The 17830-nt window shown below is 44.6% G+C and overlaps 1 protein-coding gene across 2 annotated transcripts in view; it reads right to left on the bottom strand.

Moving 5' to 3' along the window:
• apobec2a (apolipoprotein B mRNA editing enzyme, catalytic polypeptide-like 2a) overlaps positions 1-7912 on the bottom strand; it is a 71603-nt gene extending 63691 nt beyond the window's left edge. Inside the window, exons 1-2 of one of the 2 annotated variants that reach the window (XM_075461935.1) lie at positions 7536-7912; positions 6421-6607 (exon numbers count right to left, since the gene is read on the bottom strand). In XM_075461935.1, the coding sequence (XP_075318050.1) occupies positions 6421-6596 (176 nt within the window). In that variant the 5' untranslated portion in view covers positions 6597-6607; positions 7536-7912. Of the gene's footprint in view, positions 1-6420; positions 6794-7535 lie in introns of those variants that run through there. The other variant, XM_075461934.1, reaches the window with a different exon arrangement.
• Positions 7913-17830: the final 9918 nt, after the last annotated feature.

The raw sequence follows: 17830 nt of genomic DNA, 5'->3' as shown, positions 1-17830 counted from the left end.
GGCTAGTGATGGGAGACTTCTTCCTTGGATGTCCTTGGATCTAAGAGCTCTGATAGGTTTATATTCTCTGAACAGATCACAGATGTATTTTGGGCCTAAACCCTTCTGGGATTTATAAACCATCAGCAGGCTTTTAAAATCTATTCTGTGACTGACTGACTAAATTGTGTGAAATTATGAAGTCATTAACTAACAGTGACTTATTGGACAGAGATCTAATATTAAGTAAGGCTAGCTTTGTGGAGTTTACACCGGTCTCTGTTGTATTCTGAGTTGTACGTGGTACCGTTAACAGTTAGATAGATTCACCCAGCAGACTGACTGTTTGCGATTCCTTCTTTTACTAACTAATACAGGAATCCTATTGGGTCCCAGCTTGTTCTCAGAACAGCTGTCAGTAGTAGGACTACTATAGCAGGGACCCTGAACACATCAGGGCATGGTATCTTTGTTCTGAACTCTGGATGTTCTGCTGCTCCTTGAACATCCTGCACATCCCCCTGTGCCCTGCTCTGCCAGGACAGATGATGTAAGAGGAGTGAGGGGGTGCCCTGCGTTTCTCGGTTGATGGTGGTCGCTGGAGTCCTGGCTGGGATAGAGACGTCCTTTTGAGACCTTGGGTGATGTGGAGTAAAGGGTCTGGTGAGGGGGGCGGGCTGGGGGTTGTTTGCCTCGCTGCTGTGTCCTTCAGTCTAATCTGTACAGTCATGTTTGGGTTTGCCGTCCCAACAGCATGACGTAAGTGTGCACCAAGTAATCTGCATCCAGTTCGATTGGGATGCACGCCATCAGGTCTGAAACGCTCCTTACAGTTCCAAAAGATATTAAAGTTATCAATGAACTTAATCCCATGGGCGATGCATGCATTTGACAACCATGTGTTTAGGCCAAGAAGTCTGCTGAAAAGTTCAATTCCTTTACCCACAGTAGGAATGGGGCCAGAAATGGAGACCCGGTGTGCTGCATAGTGACACAGTCTCTCAAACAGCAGAGAAAAATCCTTCTTCAGGATCTCAGAGCCAGTCTTCCTTCTCAGAATATCAGAAGACCCTGTGTGGACAATGATCCTCGTGTCATCTGGATGAGTAGACAGAATGGTCGGCAAAATATCTCTCAGTTCCCTGACTGATGTATCAGAAAAAGTTATATTTTCCGTCTTTGCCATTCTGACATGCTGTGTTATAGAGTCCCCGATTAGAATGGTGTCTATTCCTTTTTGTGTGGAGGTGTAGATCGCTTCTGTAGTCCTCACCTTGGTTGTGGGATTTGGGCTTCTCCTGATGATCTGGTTAGCCCTTGGCTGAGGTTTGGGGCCATTTCTCTTGTTTGTCTTCATGTTTGGGTTACATTCATCATCACACATTCTATTTTGAGTCAACGGATTGTATCTATTATGCAATGGAACTTCAGGTGGCGGAGTGAGTGCTGGAGGTTTAGGTTTGGTGCTGGGTTTACCTCTGCGACAGACAACATGAGACCAGATCCTGGCTGGGGTTGATGATTTGGGTTTGGCACCAACACTGTTCCAGTGGGAGATATCAGTCGGACCGTCCGGTTTGGAAGCTTCACCAGATATTCCAGTGTCATTTGGACACATCCAGGGAAGTGTGTCAGCCAGGTCTGCAGTGTGAGATTCCATATCAGCTGTGATCCCGTGTAGAAAGATCTGAGTTAGTCCTTTGGCACATGAAGGCTCCACAGCCTGCACAGGAGCTATAATAGAGTCAATAAATTCCTCGTTGTTACGAATGTCTTGCAGCGTTTCAATCCTCTTCTCGAGCTGTGTTACCTTCGCAAAGAGTAGCTCACACTGTGTGCAGCTCACTGATACTGCAGGGTTAGGAGACATTGTTCTGTCCGATTCTCTTTGTAAACAGGAGGGCTAATACTGTTTACAAATATACAATTAAAAGAAAAAGAATAAAAGAATAAATGATATCCAAGACTTGTGGAAAGAAGTATAATGATTTAAAAGTGAATAAAGCAATAAGCAGCAGGAGGAAGCAGAGACACGTCTGCACTCTTCAGAAGCAGGAAGTATATAATATCAATTTTCCATAGACGCTTTATTCAGGGTCTCTGCATCCACCAAAAAAAAAAAAAAGAGGCAGGGAAAACCCTGGATGGGTTGTTTGCACATTACAGGACCAACGGAGAGACAAATAACTATGCACGCTCACACTCACTCCTAGGCTCCGTTTAGAGTCACCTGTCAACCTAACATGCATGTTTTTGGACTCACTTGATCAGGTTCTGACTTGACCATCTTTGTATTTTCTATCACCGCTTAATCCAACTCAGGGTCACAGGGGGGCTGGAGCCTATCCCACCTATCACTGGACGAGAGGCAGGGTATATCCTGGACAGATCGCCAGTCCATCACAGGGCAACACAGAGACAAACGAGATAAACAACCATGCACTCTTAAATTCACCCCGAGAGTAAATTTAGAGACACCAATCAACCCACCAATTTTGGGCAGTGGGAGGAAGTCGAAGTGCCCAGAGAGAACCTACACATACAAACACTGTGCAGCCCATCCTGACTTCAATGCAGTTCAATAAAAAAATGTTGGTTTGAAATTTGTATGTTTATGTTAGTAATTGAATAGTCCCTCTATTAACACTTCTCAGGGTTTTGTTATTTAACCTCTATCTCATTATAAATACCTTGTCATTGTAATAGAAGATTATTCACCGTTAATGCCTCATATCCAGCAAATAGTACAAAAACTTAATGCAATGTTACATTTCTTTTTTTTTTTTTTTTTTTTTACAATTTTTACATGCATTAGATACAGTCTAACATGGAGCTACAAGGTTTATAACTAATTCTGACTCTAACTCGCCAGTCCTCATTGTGTGCCTTTTTTCTTCCATCTGATGCTCAATTTGACCTTCAGCTGGTCACCTTCATCATACCTACACATCTAACAGCATGGACTTGCTGTGTGTGATGATGAACAGTTGAACAGACACATCACATAAAATGACAAGGGAGAAAGCCAAAGAAGACACAATCCGAGTCCTATACTCTGCATTTCTAAGAAATCAGCTTTTTTGCATTGAGTTGGAGTATAATGTGTTTTAAAATGCTGTTCTGAAGGTAATTTTAATTTTTTCACAGTAAAGAAAAAAGAAACAACATTGAAAAAACCTATGTCTACTTTTTTTTCAGTTTGTAAAAAGATATAATTAGCTAGTATCTGGTTGTTTCTTTTTGTTGTTGTAGTTGTTCTACCTGTTGGTTAGGTGCTGCATGATTCAGTTGGCCTTATTTTCTAAGTTGTTTAAATGGTGGTTTAAAGAAAAAAATGTATGCCAAGTTGTCAAAAGCTGTGCTGTTTTTTAAATACTCTGTTAAACCAAAACAATCTCATTTTAAACTAGCATTTTGCATTGATTAACCTGATATGAATTTGTGTTTTTGCCTTTTTAAGTGTAATGACTAAAACCAGTGTCCACTTGTATGAAGCAACCTTGTCCTTTGATTGTAAAAAAAACAAAACAATGGCACATGAAAGCATCTCCTACCACCTACACAGTTTCAATTAAGCACCCCTGGAATCAAAGAGGCGTTCAATTTAGCTTTGCTTTAAATTGGTTCAGGAGGTTCACTGTTAATCATGTTAATGAGAATGTTAAAGGAGAACATCCGTTGTTGTTGAAGAAAGACAAATAAAGAAAAAACACATAAACATATTTTTAACTGTGTCTCCACCTTGATTTTGATTTTGTGTAGATGTAATTCATTTTGACAAATAAACCTATTATTCGTTTATGTTTAACAGACATTTTACAGGCTGGACTTACATGAGTTACATCTTGATCTTTTATAGGGAAACAGATTGCATGGCTGGAGCCATTAAATCAGTACAAATTGTACATTTTAAGGCAAGGCAAGGCAAGGCAATTTTATTTATAGAGCACAATTCATACACAGGGCAATTCAAAGTGCTTTACAGCTACATAAAATCACAAGAAGGCAATAAAACCATTAAAAAGGAATAAAAAAAATAAAAGAAAGAAATTAAAAAAGAAAGAAATTTAAAACCCATTAAAATAATCATTAATTAATTAAAAAGTGAAGAGTGCAGATAAAATACTTTCAGGTGTCATATGCACAGCTAAATAGAACTGTTTTCAGCCTGGATTTAAACATTGTCAGAGTTGAGGCCTGTCTCACATCTTCTGGAAGACTGTTCCAGATTTTAGGAGCATCAAACTGAAACGCAGCCTCACCTTGTTTAGTCCTGACTCTGGGCACCAGCAGGAGACCCCTCCCTGAGGTTCTCAGAGCCCGAGTTGGTTCATGTGGCTTTAACATGTCAGAGATGTACTTTGGCGCTTGACCGTGAAGAGACTTGTACACAAGCAGAGCTGTTTTAAAGTCTATTCTCTGAGCGACAGGAAGCCAGTGCAGAGACCTGAGCACTGGACTAATATGGTGGTATTTCCTGGTTCTAGTCAGGACTCGAGCAGCAGTGTTCTGGATGTACTGCAGCTGTCTTACAGCTCGTTTAGAGCCCAGAGAGCAGGCCGTTACAGCAGTCTAACCTGCTGGAGACTAACGCATGGATCAGACTCTCTAAGTCTGGTTTAAACACTATTCCTTTGATTCTGGCAATGTTTTTTAGATGGTAAAAAGCTGCTGATGTTACAGATTTAATGTGGCTGTTAAAGTTCAGGTCTGAGTCCAATATTACCCCGAGATTTCTAACTTGATAGTTAGGTTTTAGAGAGAGAGTCTCAAGGTGACTGATAACACTTTCTCTTTGTTTCTGTGGGCCACAGACAATGATTTCAGTTTTGTCTGAGTTTAGCTGGAGGAAATTGTTTTGCATCCACACACTGATCTGTTCCATGCAGCGACACAGTGTATGTACAGGCCCGTGTTCTCCTGCCGTCAGTGACACGTAGATCTGAGTGTCATCTGCATAATTGTGGTAGGACACATTATAGCTGCGTATTAGCTGGCCTAGTGGAAGCATGTACAGATTGAACAATACAGGTCCCAGGATTGACCCCTGGGGAACCCCACTGGTCATAGCCATTTGGTCTGAGACACGGTTACCAATTTCAACAAAATATTTCCTGTCCTCCAGATAGGACTTGAACCAGTTTAAAGCACGACCAGAGATTCCCACCCAGTCTTCTAACCTCTGTAATAAGATCGCATGGTCAACTGTGTCAAAGGCAGCACTCAGGTCTAGCAGAACTAAGACTGTGACTCTACTTGCATCTGTGTTCAGGCGGATGCCATTTGTCACCTTGATCAGAGCTGTCTCAGTGCTGTGGTGGGGCCTAAAGCCTGATTGGAAAGTATCAAAAGCATTGTTAGACAGGAGAAAGTCACTAAGCTGTTGGTATACAACTTTTTCTAGGACTTTGCCTAAGAATGGCAGGTTTGATATGGGCCGGTAGTTGTTCAGTACTGTGGCATCAAGATTGCTCTTCTTTAGAAGAGGCTTAATGACAGCAGTTTTTAAGGCCTTTGGAAATGTTCCAGTCTGGAGTGAGATGTTGACTAGATGAGCAAGTTGTGGTAACAAACTGCTCAGCACAGACTTTAGGAATCTAGTGGGCAACTCATCAAGGCAGCACGTTGATGAACTCAGACTGCAGATGGTCTCTTCGACTGTTTTGTCAGTAACAGGTGTGAAATGTGTCAGCTCTAGGTGTCTAGCTGGCTGCAGAGTAGTTATTTGTGTTGTGGAAATTATTGCATTTTTAATGCCTTGAACTTTGTCATTAAAGAATATTGCAAACTCATTACACTTGGATGTAGAAATGAGTTCTAAAGGCAGTGAAACTGGAGGGTTTGTTAATCTGTTTACTGTAGCAAACAGGACACGAGAGTTGTTACTGCAGTTTTTGATGATTTCAGAAAAATAACTCTCCCTTGTTCTACGCAAAGTCTGGTTGAACACACATAGCTTTTCTTTGTAAGTCTCATAATGAACCTGGAGCTTTTTAAGTTGCAGTTAGTGTCACAATTGTTAGTCCAACATAACATACATACTGTTAGCTTTTTGAAATGGTATTTTTGAGTGAGCTGTTCTAAACTAAAGAGTACTCCACAATGTTTCTGTTATTTTCTTTTTGTTTTACTTAAACTAAGTTTTGAGCATATTATACTGAATCATTTTTAATTCAACGTTAAATCTCTTTTAAGATTAGATTTTTAAAAGCACTTGGTTTGGATGCTTTCTCTAAGTATAGATGATTGTATTTTACAATGTGGGATCATTACCCACTTACTGTCATGACCAGATAAACCTATTCAGAGGAAAGACACGATCTTAAAAAGATAGACTGTGTAAATAAAAAAAACATGTGCTGTCTAATCATAATGACTTCACTGTTATGTACAGCCTTTGCTCTATTCAGCTGTTCCATGAATCTGATGATAGGGACCTACCCTGTGATGATTTCAAATGGAGGAAGTTCGATTGGCTCAACTTGAAAATCGTCATTCTGACCATTAGCCACAGTGCCGTTGGTGGCAGATCCAGCCTCTCCATTATCTCCTGCCTCATCTCCTTCATTCTTCATTTCCTCTGTCACTTCCTCAGCTTCTTTTTGCCTTCTTTTCATGAGTACACGATCTTTGTCAGCCATAAGGAAAAAAGAACTCTAGAGAATTAGTCTTTAAAAAAATCTATTGAATAATTTGAAATGATTAAAAAAAGATAGTGCATAAAGACAGATGTCAAGGACAGCTGATCTGTGGCAGAAATGACTAAACATAAGCAGAAGCATTCAGTGAGGGAAAAGGGATGGCAGAGAGAGCAGGGGTGAGCAGAAGAAGAGCAGCCAATGAGAGAGCAAGTAAAAGGAGAAGAGTTTTTCTTCATGTAATACAGCTAGTAATACAATATTTAGTTAGACGAATCCATAATTGGTCATTAATCTGCTGGATGCTTTATTGGGTAAATCTACCTGGTATGATCAGGGAAATCTTTGTAAAGAAATCATTTTAAAAAAAATCATGCAAATGTTTTGGGGCCACCTAAAGACGGAGGTTGACTTTAAGCACATATTAGCAAATTTGTACATTTTAAAACATATTGTATATGAACTCAGATTAAAATCTTTTCTATCAGCTGTTCGTTCTATAAATATCAATGTTGGCTCCAACCTTTAAAGGTTCATTTGGGTCAAACAGAAGCACACAAACAGCTGCAGTTTACAGATCAGGCAGGTCTATTTAAAGAATCTGAGGGAGACTGTGTCAGGTTGGGGGAGGGGTTGTAGACATTGGTATACTATATGTGATCTGCACTTTGAAAAAGTCTACAAGTGATATTAACTACTACACACAGCCAAAAGGCACAAACTTTATTTGCAAAAAAATTAATGTCCAAAAATGCTAAATATGGCTTGTAAGTGACAAGATACCGGAGTGGATAATGTGGTTAGTACAGGTTCCAGTTGGGCATTACGAGTTTACATTCTGTATTCTCATTAAAAGGATCAGAAGGTAAATTTTTTTCATTAGGCACAACTTATAAACAATAAAGTTTAAAGGGCTACCGTATAGTTTGACTGGTTGAGCAGATGTCCTATTTACAGAGGCTGTAATTCCTCAACGCAACCAGTCCAGGTTAAAGTCCTGGCCAGGGGTGCTTTGCTTCATGTTTTCCTCCACCGTCTCTGGCCACTTTCCCGTCTACCTGTCACGTTGGATGAGATGCGTGGCGTGCATATAGGATACGGATGTAGATATTCCCAAACAAAACTTGATTTATTCCAAAAAATAATTCAACACAAGGCGCGGCTGAGCTGGAATACTAAAACTAAACTTACTATGAAAAAACCTGACAAAACAAAACCTGACTATAACTGTGTAAACAAAAGGACAAACCTGACTTTGACATGAGTTACGTGGCACGGCATGGACTCATGAATGACAGTGACTATCATGGGAGACGGGGAGGATCTGGCACTGGTACATGGGAAACCTGGAAACTAAGTACTGAGGGAGTGATTGGTGAGTGAGTGCAGCTGTGGAGAAAAAACACAGTTTGAGTGAGTGTTGTGAGTGAAGGTGATGGCAGGGCAACAGAAACTATGGGAACATGGAAAAACTAAAGACAAGACCTGAACATGAAAACACAAACATGAGAGAAACCTGAAACATGGCAAAACTAAACAGGAACTAAAAACACGACAAAAACTCACAGACATGGCATTACCCACTGTTGGATAAAGGGCACTAGTATCCAAAAAACCTTGAAAAGAAATAATTTAAAAAAGTAATTTCCATATCAATAAAATTTACAACTAAAACAACAGAGCAATATAAGACAATAAAATATCAAAACTAATGAAAACTATCTACTATTCAGGCTAGAGAGGTATGTTAAGGGAGGATAAACAGACCAGGGGCCTCATGTACAAAGACTTGTGTGGATTTCCTACTGAAACATGGCGTACGGTGGATTGTGGCCCTATACACTGATATTTAAGCATGGTTATTATGTGGGACCACCTATGTGTATTGCATGTTCATGCACACATGCACACACACACACACACACACACACACACACACACACACACACACACACACACATTCATTAGCCCAGTAGCATGCTCACTAATCAGTTGTTGTGTTGTCCTGTGGTTCGAGGTCATCTGTATCCACAGTTGTGTTGTATGTGATTGCTGCTGCTGCTTGTTTGTTTGTGTGTTTGTTCTCTGCTTGTCTGCTTCCAGGTGCTCCTGGTGCCTCTAAGGCTGGATTCCCCACAAAAGCCGTGGATTGTCTTCAGTTTTGTTTTTACAGGTGTAGCAGCTGGTTGTCTGATTTTTCATTGTTTTCTATGTTTGTCTCTTCATATTTCTGTTCCTTTTTTCCCTTCTTCGCTCTCCCTCTCTCTCTGTCCCCCGGTCCGGTTCGGCACCATCACACTATCACATCATGTTAAGTGTTGTAACAAAAATAAATAAATAAAAATAAGGATTTGATGGGCATCAAGGGGAGCTCTACATTCATAAAGCTTCCCTCGGCACAGCAAATGTGTTTGGTATAAACTGTATTCAGAATACAATTCTGCTGCCATAATGCTGGACAGGACAAGAGGTTTAAAAAGAAAAAAAAAAAGTGGTTCCAGCTCCACCCAACTCCAGACCAACCTCCAGTCAGAACACACACACTGGAAAGAACACTGTGATGAACAGGCTTCAACTGAGATACATGGAATACATGGATGGATCCTGAGAGGCCTGGGCAATTCCAGACGGACAGCAGTGGGACTGATAATCTTCAAAATCTTAAAGGGATCAAGATAATGAGGCGACAGCTTGCGAGAATCTGTCTTCAGCGGTATATCTCAAGAAGACAACAAAACTGACTGAACTGCTTGGTACTGAGGAGCAGGAGTCCGATAGCGGTCAGCTGCTTGCTTGGTCCAGGTAGAGGAACGAAGAAGAGATGCGTGGGCCTTTTCCCATACCCTCTGACAGCGCAAAAGATGTTGCTGGATGGATGGTACTGCCAGCGGCTTCTCATGACAGGTTAACAGAGGGGGCTGGTAACCCAGTGAGGCTTCAAATGAAGACCTACCTGTAGCAGATGAGACATGGGAGTTGTGGGCATATTCAATCCAGGGAAGGTATGTGCTCCAGGAAGCTGGGTTGGCCGTCACCATGCAACGGAGGGATGTTTCCAGGTCCTGGTTAGCCCTCTCTGTCTGGCCGTTCGATTGGGGATTGAATCCTAAAGAAAGGCTTGCCATGGCCCCGATGCCCTGACAAAAGGTTTGCCACACCTGCGATACAAACTGAGGTCCCCTGTCAGACACAATGTCCACTGGGATGCCATGTAAACGAATGACATGGTTGGTTAGTAGATCAGTCGTTTCTTTGGTTGATGGCAGTTTGGGTATGGCAATGAAATGTGCTGCTTTTGAAAAACGATCTACCACAGTAAGGATGGCAGAATTACCTTGAGAATCCGGAAGTCCAGTCACAAAGTCCAGAGCTATGTGGGACCACGGCCGACCCAGGATGGGCAGAGGCTGGAGGAGACCAGAAGCTGGCGAACTCGAGGACTTCCCTCTAGCACAGATAGAACAAGCCAAAACATAGGAGTGCGTGTCCTGGTCCATAGTGGGCCACCAGAAGTTGAGTTTCAGAAGGGATAATGTTCTATTGATTCCAGGAGAATTTACTACTATGTATCCATTGAAGCACTTGGGCTCGGGCCGTCTCAGGGACAAACTGCAGGCCAGGAGGACCAGTTCCTGGATCAGGTTGAGTGCGAAGAGCTTCCTGGATACAGGACTCAATCTCCCAGGTGGTGCAGGAGGAAGGGAGAATTGTATTGGGTTTGACAGGGACCTCCTCCTGGCTGAACTGGCAAGACAGGGTGTCAGGTTTTATGTTGTGGGAACCAGGGCGATAGGTAAGAGTAAAGTTAAATCTGCTGAAGAAAAGGGCCCACCTCGCTTGCTGGGGATTTAATCTCTTGGAGGACTGGATATATGCTAGGTTCTTGTGGTCAGTCCAAACCACAAATGGCTGTTCAGTGCCCTCCAGCCGATGTTGCCACTACTCGAAGGCCATCTTCACCGCCAGCAACTCCCTGTCGCCAACATCATAGTTCCGTTCTGCCGGTGACAGCTGTTTAGAGAAGAATGCGCAAGGGTGGAGCTTGTTCCCAGCACCACGGTGCTGAGAGACGACGGCTCCCACTCGTGCCTCCGAAGCATCCACCTCCACAACGAATGGCAGGGATGAATCAGGGTGAACAAGGACCGGGGTTGTGGTGAAGAGCCTCATGACACGGAGAAAAGCAGCATCAACCCCCGGGGACCACTGGAACAGCACTGCAGAAGAGGTTAGGCGGGTGAGAGGTGCAATCACAGTGCTAAAGTTCCTAATGAACCTTCTATAGAAGTTGGAAAAACCAATGAATCTTTGCAACTCCCTTCAGTTGCCAGGAATGGGCCACTTAGTAAATGCTTCCACTTTCTCCGGGACGGTCTTGATCTGTCCCTCATTAATAACCCCCAGAAAACTGACCTTCTTGGCATGAAACTCGCACTTTGCGGCCTTTGCATAGAGTCTGTTTTCCAGAAGATGCTGGAGAACGGCCCGCACATGCTCCTGGTGCTCCTCTAGGGATCGGGAAAAGATCAGGATATCATTGTAGTGGATTTTTTATCAAGGTGAATAAGAAGTTACTCAATAACAAGATAAAATCCAGATTTTGTCTTTCCTTAAGTTTTATTCAAAGGCACATGGCATTTGAATAGTCTCCTGTCTGCACAAGTCAGGACAGAGAGCGAAGAGGAGAAATACACATATCCCTTTTATACCCCAATCAGGTGGGGGCTATCTTTAAAGAACAAAAGAGCCCCCCTTGCTCTGTGCTCTGTTCTAATTCTGAGATAACACAGTTTGCGAGGTAGCCTCTTTACGACCCCCTGAACTAACCTCCCCAAAAAGTGTCAACCATAAACATTTCCCCCGATGGAGTAAAATTCTGTTTTCCCTAACTGACTATACAGAAGGGGTCACAGGTTGAATAGGTCACAGGGAAAGCAACAGACTTTGGATCAAATGAGACAACTAAGAATTTTCCCATCACCTCATCTAAATACACAAAGACAAATCTGTTCAAGAAATCTCGAAGTACATAATTTATTAACGCCTGGAAGACTGCAGGGGCGTTGGTGAGTCCAAAAGGCATCACACGGTACTCAAAATGGCCCAAAGGGGTGTTAAACGCGGTCTTCCATTCATCCCCTTCCCTAATCCGTACCAAGTGATAAGCATTTCGGAGGTCTAACTTAGTGAATATGGTATCTCCGTTGAGTGGAGTAAACGCTGAATCGATGAGGGGCAGAGGATATTTAGTTTTGACTGTGATATTGTTCAACTGCCTGTAATCTATGCAAGGTCTCAATGAAGAGTCTTTTTTGGGCACAAAAAAAGAATCCAGCTCCTGGGGGGGACGAGGAAGGCTGGATGATCCCTGCAGCCAGGAAATCCTGGATGTATTTTTCCATAGCCTAATGCTCGGGTCTGGAGGGATTGAAGAGGCAATTGGAAGGGAGGGGGACGCCAGGGAGCAGGTCAATTGAGCAATCATAGGGCCTATGAGGGGGCAGAGAGAGTGCTTTGAATTTACTAAACACCTGCTGTAGGTCATGATATGCCTCAGGGATACCATACAGGTCTGGTGGTTCAGGAGGGGGCTTCACTCCACCTGCTGGACAGTAGGCAGACCTCAAACAATTCTCAAAGCAAAAGGTGCTCCAACTCTGGACCTTACCACTAGACCAATTTATGTTGGGGTTGTGTAGTCTTAACCAGGGGAGCCCAAGAATGAGTGGCATGCTGGGTATGGAAATGATGTGCAAGCATATGGATTCTCTATGGTTACCAGAAATGACAAGCAAGAGGGGCTGGGTGCGGTGTGTAACCTGAGCCAGGACTCTCCCATCCACAGCAACAGCAGTCCGAGGCTCCTCCAAAGGCTCCAGCGTTAGACCTGCTTGTTCCGCCACCTGTTGGTCGAAGAAATTATTTTTGGCCCCCCGAGTCCTCCAACGACAACTTGGGTAGAGAGAAGGAGTTACAACAGAGAGAGGCAGGCAACTGAAAATCATTTGGCTTCTTTTGGGGGGACTTGGTTTGGCCCACCAGTACCCCCACAGTTACTGGTGAGCTTAGTCTTTTGGCCATACGGGGCAGACGGCACTAAAATGTCCTCTTCTGCCACAATAGAGGCACTCACCTCCCTGGCATCTCCGTAGCCTCTCCTCAGGAGTTAGGTCAGCCCGACCCAGCTGCATAGGCTCCTCCGGGGTCCTGGAAGGTAAGGCAAGAGCTGCAGCAGGAGCCGGGCTGGAGGTCGGTAGTGGCAGAAGAAGCCTTGACCTGGGAGCAGAAGCAGGAGTCTTCTCCCGAAGACGAAAGCGAAGCCAGTTATTAATCTTATTGGTCAAAGAAATCAAGGCATCCAAGTTAGCAGGCTCATCTCTGGAGACCAGCTCATCATTTCTGTTCATTCAATCTCTTCACAAAAGCTGTTCTTAAAGCATCGTCGGTCCAATCCACCTCTTCTGCCAGCGTCCAGAATTCAATGGTGTACACAGACATGGGCCTAGAACCCTGGGATAAATTCATTAATTTCATGGACGCATCATATTGAGAATCTGGATGATCAAAAACTCCCATGAACTCCTCCAAAAAACTCCTAAAAACTCCTCCTACTGAACGGCAGGAGAAACGGGCCTCCGCCCAGGCTTGTGCTTTTCCCCTTAACAAAGTACAGACATATTAAACCTTGGAGAAATCAGAGGCAAGAGATACAGGTCTTAGCTGGAAGACGGGGGAGCACTGGAAGAGGAAACCTCTGCACAGACTTGGCAGGCCAGAGTATGGTTCCGGGTCAAGGGCCTTGGAGTCCCTGGGCTCTGGGCTCTGGGCTCGCAGGAGCAGCTGTAGGGAGAAACGAGGGCTGCATGGTAAGAAGAACAGAAATATGAGAGATTAGTTGGGATACTTGTTGAATTAAACTCTGGTTGTGTTCGTAAAGAGTCCGAATAAACTGTTCATGTTGTCCAAGTTGGATCCCTTGCTGGGAAACTGCATGGCGGAGGGGAGTTGGTTTAGGGTCTGTGTCTGAGGTGTCCATCTTGTGGCCAGATCGTACTGTCACGGCAGTCTGTATGATTGGACACACAAGTTCAGACACAAACCAAGAACTCGGAGGTGGTGGTGATAAACCGGTTTATTGCCAATGACACAGGAAACAGGTGGCAACAGAGGCGCAGGACGATGGAGATGGACCAGAAACCGGTTGCTGGGGTATCCAGGGAAAGCAGGGACAGATCAGCTGTGAGGGAGGCTGGCGGCCTGGTGGAGTAGAAAGAGGATTCCAGGGAGGCCACGGCAGAGGCCTGAGACCAGGAGCTGAAGACAGGGAAATAACAATCAGAAAATGTAATGAAAAACACTGAAGAAGAGACCAGAGCCAAGGCACTATAACACTGTAGGTAAGCAGACGATCTGGCGACGAGTGGAGGACTGAACCAGGACTTTATGGACGAGGTGAGTAGGTGCAGACGAGGCTCTATTGATTGCAGGTGTGCAGGTAAGTGGTTCCAGCTCCGCCCAGCTCCATGTTTTTGTGTAAGTCACAACAAACGTGTGTTCATACAGTAACCTAGTTACTCGTGTAATTGCAGACACATGGGTGTGTTAATTGTTTATCAGTATTAATTGTTCATGTATCTCAAATGTGCACATTACTGTCTGAGGACTAATTGTTTTCACATTTATTTATTATAACAGTTTCCCAACATCACCTCTAGGTGTCGCCAAAAATCAACAGCTGTAGAAAAGTGCGTACACCAGCCCTGAAGTTGACGTGAGGCACCGCACATTTCCACGGTCTTTTCGCTCTACATCTGATTGTTGACGTGAAAAGGTGCGTACGCCACTGTAGCAGCCCTTGGCATCCATGAAAACAGCGTAGAGTTCGACTGGTGCAAAATCTTTATTCCTCTGTTTAGAGCACCGTGAAACTAAAAAACAATATACAAATATAGTTTGCACATATCAAAATCACCACTTAATACACAATACATATAAACAATAAAACACGCCACCAATTGCCACATACCTCGCTTCGCCTACCAAGGGTGCAAAACTCCTCGTGTGTGTGTAGCCTCAGAACAGCAGCAGGTACCCAACGTTGAACCAAACTGCACTCGGTAATAAACAAACACGCTCAAATGAATGTCAAGTTGAATGTAACCACAAACGGCATAAACAACTACAACCTTACTTTGTGCTTATGTGGCTTATGTGCTTTTGTAGCTTTAATAGTCAAGTTTTCAGCTGTTGTGTTTCCTTTTCCTCCACAAATGCAGCAGCTGGTTGTCTGTTTTATGGTTCCATCCTTTATTTTCTCCTCACTTTCCCTCTTTCTTTCATTCCTCCTTCACTTAAAATGTAATTGAAAAAATGTATTGTTTTAAAACTACAACGGTGCTGTAAACTATGATGAGACTACTGGCTCTGTCAGCTTCGGGTTTGCTGATGCCTGTGCCTTTGAGTACAGGAAAAAAAAGAAAAAAAATTAACAGAATCTTCTGGTAGATCCTGAACCAGGAAGGGCGGCCATTTGCCTCAACCAGCTGGGGGTTGAGAGGACAGGAAAGAGGGGACAACAAGCACCGTAACACTAGGCCAGGGATACCTGCTGAGAGAGAGAAACACAAGTTAATGACAACAATAGCCGCTTTCGGACAGAGCCGTTCTAAGAACGGTCCTCCTCGAATTCCGTTGTGATAACTGCCCTTCCCCAGCGGAACTGTTTCAGTCTGCATTCCCACATGAGTTGGGACCAGGTCGGGACTGATGCGGCGCAGCCGTCTGCGACAGCGACGTGTTACTTTAGCGCCACATTCAACAACAAAACAAAACAAAACAAAACCCGGTAAAAATAAGGAGAGAAGAAAAAACACCACCAAGAAGCTAACATGGAGAGCGGGGAGGCCACCGTGTTCATGGTCTGCATGAACACGGTGGCCTCCCGGCAGAGTCAGGGAGTACGGCTTCACAGCCGTACGAGCGGATCGAGACCTGAGTACGAGCGGCGGTAAGTGGAAAGGCGGGGGTGTTCTTTAATCAAAGATGGGTAAACCCCCGCAATGTGACCGTTAAGGAGAGGGTTTGTTGTCCAGACATCAAACTGCTGTCAGTTGGTTTCCGTGCATTCTATGCGCCCAGAGAGTTCCCATACACAGTCGTCATCGTTGTTTACATTCCACCGAGGGCGGCACCTACAACGGCGTGTGACGTCATCCATGACGCCGTTGCTAGGATACAGACCCAGCATCCTGAGGCATTCATTGCAATCACAGGGGATTTCAACCACGTCTCTCTATCCTCCTGCCTGACTGGCTTTGTACAGTATGTGGACTGTCCAACAGGTGGAGAAAAGACATTAGATCTGTTCTATGCTAACGTGAAGGAGGCTTACAGGGCAGTGTCTCTTCCACCACTGGGTAGATCTGATCACAGCATGGTCTATCTACAACCCACATACAGACCGTGTGTACAAAGACTTCCTGTTACTACCAGATCTTTCAGGAAGTGGTCACCAGAGGCGAGCGATGCATTGAGAGACTGCTTTGATGTCACAGACTGGGCTGTACTGCTGGAAGAAGATGAAATGGACATTGACATGGACAGGAGGGTCAGCACCATCACAGACTACATTAACTTCTGTAGGGACACTGTGATTCCAGTCAGGACTGTAAGGTGCTATCCAAATAACAAACCATGGATCACCAGTGACATCAAAGACCTCCTGAACCAGAAAAAGAGGGCGTTCCAGAATGGGGATAGAGAAAGGCGGAGGAGTGTACAACAGGAGCTTAAAAAGACATTACGTCAAGCTAAGGTGGAGTACAAGAAAAAGGTGGAGAGACAGCTGGAGAACAATAACACCAAGGAGGTGTGGAGGGGCATGAGGACCATCACTGGATACAGACTGAAGAACTCTCAGTCTGTAGAAGGTGATGTGGACAGAGCCAATACTTTCAACCATTATTACAACAGGTTTGACAGTGTGGCTTTTCCCTCCTCTGCTGCTGCTCCCTCCACCCCCACCACTACAGCTGCTTCCTCTATACTGCTTCCACTGCCCTGCTGTACTTCCACCTCAATGGCAACCCGCATCGCCAAGCCTCCTACTCCGCCTGACTGTACCTCCACCTCTGCAGCAACTTCCAATGCCTGGTCTCCTGAGCCAAGCCACACCTCCACCTCTGCGGCAGCTTCCACCACCAGGCATCCAGAGCCCAGCTGCATCTCCACATCTGTGGCTGCTCCCACCACTAGCCCTCCTCTGTCCAGCTGCACCCCCACCCCCATCTCTAAGGTTGATAACAACATCACTCCTTTCGCCATCCCTCCGCTACAACCTCTGTGTCTAACTATAGAGGAGGTTGGAGCTGAGCTCAGGAGACTTAAGTCAGGGAGGGCTTCAGGCCCAGATGGAGTCTGTCCAAGGCTTCTGAGGGACTGTGCTGGTCAACTAGCAGTCCCTCTTCAGAGGCTCTTCAATATGAGCATTCAGATGGAAAAAGTCCCGGTGCTGTGGAAAACTTCTTGTCTCATACCAGTGCCCAAATTAGGGCAACTGGTGGAGCTGAATGACTACAGACCGGTGGCTCTGACATCTCATATCATGAAGACCTTGGAGAGACTTCTTGTTCGTTGCATCAGATTGCAGGTTGCTGAGGCTCTTGATCCCCTCCAGTTTGCCTACCAGAAACACATAGGAGTGGAAGACGCGATTCTGTACATGTTGCATCGGGCATATGCTTATCTGGATGTGCCTGGTTCATATGTGAGAGTCATGTTCTTTGACTTCTCCAGTGCCTTCAATACCATGCGGCCTCCCATACTGAAAGACAAGCTGCTCGGTATGGGTGTGGCCCCCTCCCTGACATCATGGATTATAGACCATTTGTCTGCCAGACCACAGTATGTCAGGATGGGGAAATGTGTTTCTGGAACACTGGAATGCAGTACTGGGGCTCCGCAGGGTACTGTTTTGGCTCCTTTTCTTTTCACCCTGTACACATCAGACTTCAGGTACAACTCAGAGTCCTGCCACATTCAGAAGTATTCTGATGATACGGCTGTTGTGGCATGTGTGCACGGTGGACAGGAGAAGGAGTACAGGGACCTTGTGGAGGCCTTTACTGACTGGAGCAAAAATAACTGTTTGCTCCTGAACACCACCAAAACCAAAGAGCTGGTGGTGGACTTCAGGAGATCTAAAACCCCGTACC

Source organism: Odontesthes bonariensis, chromosome 3, assembly GCF_027942865.1.
Source record: "Odontesthes bonariensis isolate fOdoBon6 chromosome 3, fOdoBon6.hap1, whole genome shotgun sequence".
Lineage (NCBI taxonomy): Eukaryota > Metazoa > Chordata > Actinopteri > Atheriniformes > Atherinopsidae > Odontesthes > Odontesthes bonariensis.
Note: the sequence above shows the minus strand (reverse complement) of the source record. Positions and strands in the feature narration are given on the sequence as shown.